This window comes from Pygoscelis adeliae, unplaced genomic scaffold, assembly GCF_000699105.1.
Source record: "Pygoscelis adeliae isolate BGI_AS28 unplaced genomic scaffold, ASM69910v1 Scaffold209, whole genome shotgun sequence".
NCBI lineage: Eukaryota > Metazoa > Chordata > Aves > Sphenisciformes > Spheniscidae > Pygoscelis > Pygoscelis adeliae.
In genome coordinates this window covers 3,299,674-3,312,286 of record NW_008825538.1, presented here as the reverse complement: position 1 = coordinate 3,312,286, position 12,613 = coordinate 3,299,674, and the positions used below count along the sequence as shown (strand labels likewise).

Genomic DNA, 12,613 nt, shown 5'->3' with positions numbered 1-12,613 from the left:
TCAAGATTTGTCACCTTTCAGAAATCAGCCCTTCAGTTTAGGGCTGTGGAACAGGTTCTGTAGCGCTTATAGGCTTGTGGGATCCCATGACAGATACCGAGGAAGAATTTCCTTGATTTCTTTGAAGAATTTCAGGCGATTTTGCTACCAGTCAAGGCATGCCTAAGCCGTACCTTGGGAATGAACGATTCACGTACCCAGTGACTGATGTTCGTGACTGACTGGCACATGCCAAAGATTGGCAAAGACAATACTAACCAGGAGCAAATACGGCAAGTGCCTGCAGGCTTTCGTAGGCTCTACAGACTCTACACATGCAAAAAGAGGTGCAAGTGCAAACTAAACAGGCAGCAGAGCTGAAAAGCTCTGGCATTTAGGAAGACCAAAGTTAGCAATTAGAGGAAGAGCAAGCGCTGGGTATCCCCTGGAGCAGTGGTCTTCTGCAGTCATAACCTCATTATCTGTCTCAACAACATTTATTTAACATGGCTTGGTGAGAAAGAAAGCAGGCAGCCACTGAGCCTGGGTGTTGGAAGACATTCTCCACCTGGCCAGTGATAAGCAGAATGCATAGGTGAAAAGACATACCCTGGGCAGGCATACCCAGAGCTGGGCAAAAGTCGAATAGCAAGGGCAGTCAAGGAGAATTGGTTCAAAAAGCAAGGCAGCATTAAAACGTTCTTGTGAAAGTCCAAATCAAGATGGCCTTTAATAATAGATGCTAAGGAAGAAGAACAAATGTACTCTCCACAACATTAAGTTTGAGGAGAGCCCCCTGCTTTCAGAAAAGGACAGGCCGAAGAGATGGGTGAAATATTACCAGAGTCTTTACAGACGACTGATCAAGAGATGAAGAGATTCTCAGTGTTTGGAAGATTATAACGCTTCAGGAGCAGGATGACAAGAAGAATCTTGCTGGCAGAGGCTGCAAAGAAGGGTCAGGAGACTGAAAAAATCTGAGGGGCTGAGAATGGATTGATGAGGCTGTGGCATGGGTCATTGACCCAGCCAGGCAATTGTATGTTATCAGGAAAGAAAAGATCCCCTGAACAAGGAAAAATGGATCCTAGTAAGCAAATTCCCACAGTTGTGACCTTCCAAATTCTGTGCATTTCCTGATACCTAAGCAAATTCCTCACTGTGTTCCTTGCTGGAGGATTCAGAAGGTGGATTCAGTTTCCACAAAGCGAGAGGGACAGTACAGCAAAACCAGTGCAAGACGCTGGTCACTGGCAAGTTCAGAGGTATCAAGAACTTCAGTTGCGCAATTTCAAAAAGTCATTTGACCCAGTGTGTTGCAATAGGTGTGTGGAGTGTCCTAGGGCTATATGATATGTGTGAGAAGCAGCTGCAAAACATTATGAAGAGGTGAGGTCAGCAGTCCTGGTCAAGAGCAAGCTGAACAACTGGTTCAACACAATGACTGGTAGCAAACAGGGTGACTTGATAATTTGCAGCAGCTTCTGGAGCTGCCTGTAGAAAGTGAAGGATGGAGTTACAGCCACCAAAGACTTCGGGCAAAGTCAGACAAGGAGATCAAGAGCCTGAGAATGATCACATCTTCAGTGGTGGTGCCAGTTCATCAGATGTGCCAAGTCATGTTGCTGCGTCTGATGATGAATGATGCGGATCAAACATTGGTGTGGGCCAGACGAAGACCAGGAGAAAAGGGAGAAAGGATGAGAACTACACAGGCAGGTAGCAGCAGGGTGGACAAGATGGACCGCCCCATTTATCTGAGAAATTTCACCACACAGGACAGCAACAGATCCCTCTACAGAGATCTGAAGGAGGATGTAGCTGGCGCACGTGGGCGTAGATCACCTGGAGCAGTCATGAAAAGGCACAGACAAATCATGAAAGCAAAAATCAGGCTACTCAGTAGGTCCCTGTCCTTGCTGTATGTGCAAAGAAATGGATGGTCAGGAAGGCAGAACAAAAAAAGGCAGCTGGTATTTGCAACAAAATGTTACAGATTGTGAGATCGTGTCAGAAATGGGACAGTGAGCAGTAGGATTTACAAAAGGGACAGTCATCTGTAGGAGGAAACTCTGGCTGCTGGTTGGCTGGATAACTGCTTTCAAGGTACCCTGTTCTTTGTTTTGGTAAAGGGAAGAGGATTAAGATGCTGATGGTAGGAGAAACTAGATTATTGCTTTTCATTTTGATTTTTTTTTTTTGTTTTACAATTTTCTCAACAGAGGTTTGCACCCCTACGTACTGAATTTACACCTGCCTCTGTAAGCTGCTACTTCCTAATCGTCCTTCATAGACCCTTTGAGTCTGCAGTCTGTGGACCTGAAGGGGTGGATGACATAAGAAAATGAGTCTGTATTTGCTGAACACAGTGGAGCACTTGAGAATGACTTGTAGCTGTCCTCTATGGTCATTAGTCTGCGGGACAAAAAAATAAAGGGCAAACCTCTGAAAATGGAGATGGCAAAGACAAGGGAACTGAGAGGGAAAAGGGGCAAACAGAAGTTTTGTGCAAGCAGCAGTTTCAAGTTCATCCTTGAGCAATGAAGCCACTTTGAGTTTCCAAACACTGGACCTGTGACACCAGATCACTGTAATGGGCCAGGCAGGCAGAGCCCTGCCAGACATCAACCAGCACCAAGCGTGCAGAAGAAGAGGCAAAATCCAACTCAATCCACACTCTCCTCTTGACGGGTAATCTGGCTCGTTACAAGTCAGGAGGTTTCTGCAGAGCAGTGAATTCACATTGCGTAGTCCCAAAGTTTTGGATGGGATCCCTAAAAAAAAAAATCATCAAATGTGCAGGATGGAGAGAACCAGATGATTTAATCTGGGCTGTAGGAAGGGTGAGTGAGATAGAGGTGATTGAGCAGCATCAAAGGGTGACAATCAATTTGAATTTCCCCAGAAGTGATGTTGATGCCTGTGTTGCTTCTCCTTGTGCTTTTTCTTTAATTAAATACCGAGTGTTCCATTAGTAGTTGGAATAACACGCTGTTCTTGGGGAAAAGAAAACCCAAGTAATCCCTTTATCTGCTAAAATAGATGATTTCTAGTAGATTAAACAATGGCCTTTCAGCTACCAGAGCATAGTTCAGGCCATAATTGAAGTCCTCTCCTTGGCCTCTCCTCGGTCCTCGCAGCCAGTAGTCCGTAGAGCCCCATCATCAGAGATAACCTCAGTGACTCTTGTCTGCAGTGAGTGTTTCTCCAGATGAGGAGATTAGTCAGAGATAAAGCATATTACCTGAAAATAATAAGTAATTACGGTCCCGGACTGTCTCTCCACATTCATTTCATGCTGGTTAACCCTTGCAAAACTGGCTGCTGGTAGGGTTTAGGTCTTTAAAGAGGAGGGAGGGTGAAGGAAGATTTCCCATGTCTGAGTGGAAAAGGAGAAATTTCACCTTTTGTTTTCTGTTTCTTGCCCTGGGTGGGGATTTCTGGGCATGCCAGGAGGCACTCTGCTCCTTGCACTGCTGCAGCCCGCAGTCTGTGGAGGAGCCGGGGCTGTGCCTTGCAGTGTCCTTGCAGGGTGCCATCACCCTCTGCCTCCCCGTGCTCGTCAGCTTGAAGCTACGAGGTCTTAAAACTCCCTTGCAAGTCATCTACCACTTACTTGACGGCAACATAGAAAAATACTGCATGCCCAGTACGTACACACTGGCTGTACTTCCACTGCTGCGTTAAACAGGACCAGGTCGTGGGCCCAGCCGGTGACCTGCAGTGGTCCATAAAGTTAAAATATTAGTCTGGGCCAGGCATGTTTTGGGGTTAACAGTACTCCTCCGTGCCCAGGCATGGCTCAGAGGCTATAAACTTCTCAGTGGGCAGTTGCCATGGGACGGGTCTGCTTTGGGGAGTGCTGGCTGGGCTGTGTGGATGTGAGCTCAGGGCCAAAGAACAGTCCTTGGTATTTTTTCCAGCATAGATGTATCTACTCTGACTTGACAACGCAAAACCATTTATAGCTTTCATATTCATTCATCAACTGGAGATCCAGAGAAACACAAAAACTTCGCAAGGTTTTTATAGCAAATTGTCTGCATGTCTGGGAGAAAAAAAAGTGAACATATTGTGGTTTTCTAGAAATTTGGATTGGTTGCCTAGGTAGGATGGAGAGAAGAAATGTAAAAGAAAACTCAGGCTGAAGAAATGCCTTGAAATCTGTTTGTGGGCTTTGCTGTTGTTACCGCTGCTGGGAGTGAGCTCCTATGCTGCAGAAAGCAAGTGTCCTGACAGGAAGACCTTTTTCCTTGGTATCCCTGCAAATATTACAGATGAAGTCCTGGCCCTGTTCAAGTCACTGGGAGTTTTGTAAATGACTTCATTAGGACCACTGCTGTTTCATTCATAAAAGGCGTCTTCCCAGCTTTCGTGCCATTACAGCATCCTCCGTCTGTCATCGGGCTGGTCTCCGTGAGTGAGGGACGAGTGGGTTCATCCTTCTTCCTCTAAATGCTTCATCGGCCGCTCCCTTGAAAACTGTAAATAAAGGCCGCTGGGGATAGCTTTTCTGCTTGACCCCTCACCTGAAATGAAAATAAAGGTGGCTGAATTTCATCCTGACGCGGAGCTCCTTCCCGGGCTGGCTCTTTCCCATAGCTGTTGACAGTTGCCTGCCAAGCCCCATGGTTACCTTTGATTTTGCCGTAATGACATCTCGGTACTTAGGGTGGCTCTGGGACTGTAATCCTCTCTGTAGCCTTAACCAATTTATGGGGTAACCTGAGACGAGGCTCTCACTTCCCCATGATTTTGCCTCTTGTTAACACTCACCGAAGGTATCAACAAACTAAATGCAAAGGGTTTATTTTATTGCATGCCCAGGGTTGGCAAATATCTGCATGCACACCTGCTTTAAATGTCTGCTTTTAGAGGGTAGCTGCATGCACTTGCCACATTAAAACTGTGCAGTATTTTCTTTCCCCAAAGTGTGCTGCTAAAATAAATGCTTTGTTAGCAATAACCAGGCAGTGCTCCAAGGAGCTGTTAAGAGCAGCAGTGAGGATTCAGCAGAGCAGGATTTATCCACAGTTTTGCCACAGATTTTCTATGTGATCTGCAGCTTGCTTTGTCTCGGAGTGCTTTGTCTTTGAAATCCTTCAAGTCAAAGTCCTTTATCTGTCTCGTGTTTAGACTGTAAGCTCTTCGGGGCCAGGGCTTTTTTTGTTGGCATAACAGCTTTTATAATAACTCTCCTCTGATCTTTAGAGGACCTACCTGTGCGTGTATAATACAGTTATAAAAGAGCAGTCTCAGCTTCATCGCAGTGAATGATCCTGGCATTAGAGGAGGACACGAGTCCTGGTCCCTGCTCCCTAACCTGTATTAACTGGCTTTTCTAAAGGAAATCTCAGGGCAGATGATTTACACGGCGGCGGAAGTAGGAGGAGGATCCCCAGGGAAAGCAAACACTTGAGACTTCAAGGTGGGATGACTTCGGTGGCACACTTCTCTAATGACCATCTGATCCAGGAGGTGCCCGCTTCCTAAGCACAGATCAAAGACAAAAGGTGACTTCTGAAATGACATGCAACCACCTCTCGCATTGCTTAAATTCTCTCCTCCTGCTAGCGTTTGATCTCACTTTACCTTTCCTGTCACTGGAAGCAGGTGGTTGCTTTATTCTCCCCGACAAATTTAGATCGGCTGAACAGCTAATGGCTGCAGTGGGAAAATCTCGCGGTTGCAGACCCAGTCCAAACCTTGGTGCAGTCAGTGGAAAGGCTCCTCTTCACTGTAGTCAGTTGTGGATAAGGTCTAGGTGAGCTGATCTGGCGTGGTCGTTATCCTGCCAAACTTGCCTTTAAGAAGTAGATGAGATTGTATTGCGAGATGAGACTCAAGGGAAGTCCAGCTGGCTGAAACCCATGAGCTCCTCCAGACGTGTGGGGATATGGCTTGAGGATTTTCCATGACATGCTATAAATGCACTATCCCCCTGTATTTATTGCTAGCAAAGACTTGTGCTTGTTATTGCGGGCTCTGTACGGTGGCTCCACTGACTGCTGGTGGAAACGTCAGGCTCTCGGCCACTGTGAGATCTGTGACAAATGTGATTGCAAGTGACAGGCGTAAGTCAAGCCAGTGTCATACTGTAACCAGAGTTATGTTAGATCAAGAGCCTCCCCGAGACTTGGGTCACTTACATGCTCTGCTCTGAATTTCGCCTGTTATTCCAACATGTCCGTAACGCATGGTGCTGTTCTGCCATACTCATGTAAGCCTATCTCTAGTTTTAACCTTCTCCTTCCAAGGAGAAAGAGAAGCAGAATTTAGCTAACAGGCAAGCTCTTAACAAAGCGTTGGATATCTGATACCCATAATGGTCCCAGAATCATGTTTACTTTGGACTGAGTGAGTGAGTGAAAACCATTTTGGAAGGGCTTTTTCACCTCTAGCGACTTAACCTAACGAGGAGAAAAGTGATGCGGTTAAAGGGCTGTTTAAACAACGGCATTAGTGAGCAGATTTAGGTTCTCCAACAATACATATATGTATTTGCCTTACACAGGTGCATAAATATGCATTGATTTGTATCACAGAACACATTGCATAGCCAGTGATGAGATTTCAGCCATCCTCTGCTGATGGATGCTTTATTTGGGGCAACCATGAGCAAACAGCTGATTGTTTTAGCAGCCTACAGCAGAACTGCCCAAAGATTTGGGACACCACCGTTGAGTTCACCAGCTGCCCTTGTCTTCTGTGGAGAGGAGTGTCTGTGCCACAAGGAGTTTGACTTTGAGGGCTCAGTCCTGTAAGTGATTTAGGTGGCTGGAAGAGGGCTACATGTGCCTCAGATTTAGGTTGAAGGATGTTGCTTATTTCTGGTCACGAGATGCCATAAATGCCCCCACTGATGTATGAAGAAAACTGGAGAGAAGCGTGAAATAAATAACTCCATGGGAAACCTTCCCATGCTGGATTGCTGCACTGCCACGAAAGTTCATGTTTTTAGACCCAAATGGATGACTGACCTCGTGCTGACAGAATGGGCTGTCAGCACTCATCCCTTGAAGAAGAGTGTCCCCTTTGCGCTTTGTCTCCTCGTGGTGATAACCTGAATGGAGATTCACAGATTACGTCCTGCCTCTTTCATGTGATGGGGGTCCTGCTTACTGATCACTTCCCTCTTTCAACATCCTCACAGGGGCAATGAATCTTATTCCTAGCCCAAAGAGCACTTGTCAAGAGCTGGGTTGACAGGGAGGTATGTCCTCCTTGGCCATGTTTTCTTGCATTGAATTGTTAATCGCTGAGAGGGTTCACCTGAACCCTGCCGGTACCCAGTTCAGCGCCTTGTGCAAGAGCAATACAGGCTTAGATAGCACCGTTGCCATTTCACAGGTGGAAAAAGACAACAGTTATGGGAAGTTAGGGCCAAACGGAGGTGAAATTCATCTCTGTGTCACATCCTATATGCTACTGCAGTCTTACTGAGGCTATGCAATAGACTTTCCAGAGGTACATAGGTACCTCTAAGCACAGGGGAATGTCCAGCAGGATGTTGGGAAGGAGCTGCACAGATCAGGTACACAAATCTCATTGTTTTACATTATAATTAAGGTCCTTGACTTTGATTTTAAAGGACCTGAACTCAGCTGTCACACATTTGGGCCCATTGGAAAATTCTCCCAGGGTGCTGCTAAAACACATAATTGTCTACCTTTGGCAATCTGGTCCCTGCTGGCTTCTTCTAATTTCCTTGTATCCATGCACATAGCATGATGTGGAGAGGTCAAAAGCACCAGCACCCTCTGAAAACCTCCCTGGCTGTTTGGGGTGATCACTGCCTTGAAAAACAGGGGCATTTCCATTCAGGTATGTGGTTTAGGCTCCTGACCCTGGGAATCTCAGCGGTCGCTTCCCTGGAGTATTGCAAAAATAAACCGATTATTTAAGAGCAATTTTCTCCTGCAGGCGTTCATAGCACAGTGTTGGTCTTCAGCATTAACTTCTGTCTTAGAGATGTGCAGACAGCTGAACATACAGCAGCCATGCAGGGTACAGTGAGCCCTCTTCTCCTAGGGCAGGGAAGCTTTAGAAAAACATATAGAAAGTATTTAGTTGGGGGAAGGTGGGGAGGAAAAGGCACAGGAAAAGCTGCCTGGTCAACAAATGCTGACAAAGCAACCCCATGGCTGAGATTCACAGGTAACACTGAACTGCCCGGTGCTGCTTTGTGTAGCCCAGCAGAGTTTGAGTGATCATACAGTGGTTAATGCTGTAGGGAAGGGGCAATTCCAGCTTACGTGAAGCCAGCACAATACTCCATTCACTGCGGTTGGATGTCTCCCGCCTGGTGCTTCTCACGTGCAGCCCGCGCTGAGCACTGTGTGCGGGGATGCCGGGGGGGGAACTGACATGCAGGAGCCTCCTTCTGCTGAGTTTCCTTGTATCGGGGGGCTCAAGAGAAATCTGGGACCATTGCAAGGAATTGGTATCGCAGGAGAGAGAACGGCACTGCAGCCCACAGGTGTCTGTGAAGGAAGCTTAAAAAAAGTCCACATGTATAAAAACACTTTAAAAAAAAGGCATGTGGCTGGTTTACTTTTTCTCCATATCTGAACTATCAACGAGGAGGCAGATAAGCTCTCTCGGAGGTGGAGGAAGATGAGAGCTGGGAGTTTGGTTCCTACCCACTTCTGATGAGGATTATGTTGGCAATTATCAGCCCCATCGTTTGGTATTTGGGAAGAAGAAATAGGAAGCTGAACAGCAATAGTGGGCTGCTCCTGCATGAACTATCCTGGCAAAATGCCTTTTAATTTCATGTGAGCTGCGCCTGTGAGAAGACGGAAGGATCAAGCCATCATCAAGGAAGATTAGGATTTGGAGCCAGGTTTTGGAAATTGTCTCTTATCTCAGTAATGTATCAGACACCTTAGGTGAAATTCAGATCCTACTGAATAAGCATTTTGGGTTTTGAGTTTAGCAGGGCCAGGATTTCACCCCTAATTTCAAATATTCCCAAACACTGCTGTGCCTGCAGTTGGAGCTAGTCACCAATGTTACATCCTAGAATTGTATCATCTCATTTATATTAGTCTTGTACGACCTGATTCTGCTCCCCCTGTAACTTGATGGGAGTTCAGATGCTGAGTTCAAGATGATGGCACTGTCCCTCCTTTACCGTGCTGCTTTACAGAACACCGATATTTTAAAAGTGAATCTTCTTAATTTATGTTATTCCTGATAATTTTACAGTGCAGACTTGGTTTCATTTACATCAGAAATAGGATCCATTTTCCCTGCCCTGGAAGGAAGACACTCTCAAGGGCTTACTGATATTTGTGTGTTTGACTTTAAGGCAGAAGTTTGTTCCTAATTAATTGAATAAGTGCTTTAATCCCTGGCCTGAGGGCTTCCCATAGAGCATTAGCTGTATTAAGAAGGAAATGGAGTGTAATCCCTTTAATATAAGCACAGGAGAACACGAGAGTTTCACATTTCTGGAAATAATTTCTTTCCTTGTTGCATCATTTATTCTAATATTAATTTGCATAAAATACCGCGGGGACAAAGGGCTTCTCCTTCTGCCTGACCCCAGTGCTGAGCTGTTAGCAGCACACGACCCTTGCCAGAGCGTTAGCATCCTCTGGCTCCAGTCATACACCGGTGAGTAACAGGGTGCAAAGAGAATAACTCTAGAAATTCAGCTCATTCCGACGGTGCCTGTGAACCCAGGTCCGTGACCAGCTCTCCTCTGTGGAGGATCCTGGAGCCAAGATGTCATCTTTCTGACTCATGCGTCATCACCAGCATTTACTACTATTTGCATTCTGTAGTGCCAGAGAATCTCATTTCTGAACCGATAGCCAGGCTCATGTGTAACTACAGAAATTGGACTCTTGGATGAGATTCAGCTGACCAAACTCAAGCTTTCTAGGAAAGCAGTTTATTTCATCCCCAAGTACGTATCTACGTTGATCACATGAATTGGGCTAAACGAGCCAGGAAACCAGGAAGGATCAGCTCAAAGGGAGATGTCCTCTTTGTGGACATCTAAAATGAGGTGAGATTAGTCTTGGATGAGGTGGATCCAAACCTGGTTAATGTTTGACATTTTTTAAAGAGTAAATACTCTTTACTGGTTTGCCCTTCCTGTCCATTCATGGGACAGAAGACTAAATCTGAGCATCCCCTGCTGTCTTATGTTGCAGGTTGTCAGAGGAAGGGGGCTGCAACATCTGGGTGGGACAGTTCAGGTGTACTCGGCCACGCTCCAAGACCAAGCGGAGATCCCTGTCTGCCTTATTTCTGCAATGTTTCCCAGCCCTCCATGCACTAAGGTAAGGATGATGTTTTCTTCCACTCCTCACAACGCATCCACAAAGTGGGTCCTTTCTTCCCCTGTTTCCCCATCTTTGGCTCCCATCTTTATCTTTAGCAGGAGCTGGGGAGGCTTTGTCCCTCTCCTGGCCATATGTCCCCAGCATGGCTGGCTGCAGCTGAAAGAGCAGGTAGCAGCTCCCCAGCTATGACTGTGGGGTGGCTTCTCCTCCAAGAAGCCCTCAACCCAGACCTTCATGGGGAAACCCCTCCCACCAAGGCCTCCAGGGTTCTGGAGCACGGGTGTCTCACAAAGGGACAGAGGTTTCCCTTGTCCCTGGAAACACTGTGGCCACGCAGACACTGGTGGATCCCATTGCACACGTACTGTATCCCAGGAGGGGACACCCGTGTTTGCCCCCCAGCTGGCTCTGGGGCTGGTAGTGGTGGGGTGCTGCCATCTCTTCTCTGCTGGGTCCCACCAAGCTGCATCCCCTGAGGTGTCCGACTCCGTACGTGCTGGTTGCTGGGCTGGACGGGTATATTTTGCATTGCTGAAGTTGGATGAAGTCAGTCATACTCTAACTGCCGATTTGGGTGCACAGGGGTCCTACAGCCCCAGCTGAATCCCCTTCCTCCTGCCAGTACCCAACTCCAGGTCTCTAGATCCCTTGTCCCTTGGGGCAGTGTGGAGGAGAGGATCTGGTTTGCTGTTTGTTAACTGAGTGACTTCTTCTGGTCCAGGTTCCTGGCTCACCATGGTGGACACAATGAGGAAAACAGCACACTCGAAGGTGAAGTACACACGGGACTCATCCTCACCGGTGTTTGAGTAATGGGTTTGCAGTGTCTGCCAGGCTGGAAAGATAATAGGAGCTGGTGACAACAAGCTCCTGGCTCCTAGCCAAAGGCAGCCACTGGTCTGGGAAGCCCAGAGGGGGAAAAGAGTGAAATGTTAGAAAAAAGGAACGATAATATAAAATATATTCTTGCCCATAATGGGTGACGTTGTTGGCAAGGCACGAGAAGCCATCCTTAAGGTGCTGTGTGCTGGTGCAGTTATTGGTTCCTTTTTATCACACGAGGCACGGGAGCGCAGACCCGTGCCTTGGCTGGCCAAGCCACCCCTGCATGGTAGACGTGTTCGTGTAGCAGTGGAGATCGCAGTAACACCTTCAGTTACTGCACAAGAGCTCATCTCCCCCAGCCCTCTGCCATGCATTGACAAGTTAGCACATTTAATGCTTTAGCATAAAAACAGCTCTCTTGGGTCAGCCTGAAGGCTCCTCTCACATGGTTTCCTGGCTCCAGCAGTGCCCATGGTGGATGCCGAGGGAGGAGCACAGGAAACAAGACATGCACATAGTCCTTCTTCCCTAAAATCCTCTCCGCATCTCCATCAGTTTGCACTGCCGTGATTTTCAGTGTTAGGGCAGGTGTCACTGGCTTAATACACCTTGGCAGAGTTTTCCTCCATAATTTTTCCGATCGCTTTGCAGAATGAGTATTGATATTAGCCAGCACTTAGCTTTAAATATGTGATAAGCACATGGGAAATATTACTGAAATAGGAGACGGAAGCACATGCTGATTTCACCTGAGTGACACTGGACCTCAGCAGCTGATCAAAGTATTTAGGCAGCTTTATATTAGTGCTCTGCCCAGGCACATCTGAGCAGTCAGAGGAGGCTTGAGAAAGGCAGGAGGAAGGTGTTTGTTGCAAGGGACCACCTGGGACAAGGAGAGCCCCAGAAACCATTGCCAAAAGAGTGTAGGTTCTTCCTGGCCACCCTGCTCAGGGCTCGACTGAGCAAGGGGTTGCCCCTCTTGGACTGGACCCAGGTGGCCTGGGGGACAGTGGCTGCATCCAGAAGAGGAGCTCATCCTCTCCTGAGCTACGAGGGAGCATTTTGGGTTTGTATCACCACTTTTGCAGGCTTCCCCCAAGTCCTAGCAGCTCCTTGTGTTTGCCTCCTCTCATTTCAGCTGCCTGTGTCACCGGGCATGTACAGGAGTTTGTACAGGAGAGACTACCGGTGGTGCAAGGAGTACAAGCCACCCAGTGAGGAGGACGTGCAAGTACCGTGGGATTTTCCTTGCTTGGCTCTTTAGCCTGTGGTGCCAGTTCCCCTCTCGTGGCTACAGCACAGCTGGGGACGGGGGGTGTGCTGAGGGGGCAGGAGACGTGGGTGCCGTCTGCACTGGCAGGGTCTGCTTTGGTCCCCACCGTTGTGACCCACCAGCAGGTCACATCACGCCCAAATGCCCTTGGCTTGTGTCCCCATCCCTTCTGCGGGAAATCCCCCTCGTGCCCTCCGGTAAAGCTGTTTGGGGCGGGCGATGCTAATTACACTCATTA

The 12,613-nt window shown here is 47.5% G+C and overlaps 1 protein-coding gene across 1 annotated transcript in view; it reads left to right on the top strand.

Annotated features, from left to right (window-relative positions):
• The first annotated feature begins 12,258 nt into the window (after window positions 1–12,258).
• Window positions 12,259–12,613, top strand: part of LOC103923527 (histamine H2 receptor-like) — a 48,152-nt gene continuing 47,797 nt past the window's right edge. The window contains exon 1 of the mRNA XM_009331902.1: window positions 12,259–12,333. Coding sequence (XP_009330177.1) covers window positions 12,259–12,333 — 75 coding nt within the window. The remainder of the gene's footprint in view (window positions 12,334–12,613) is intronic.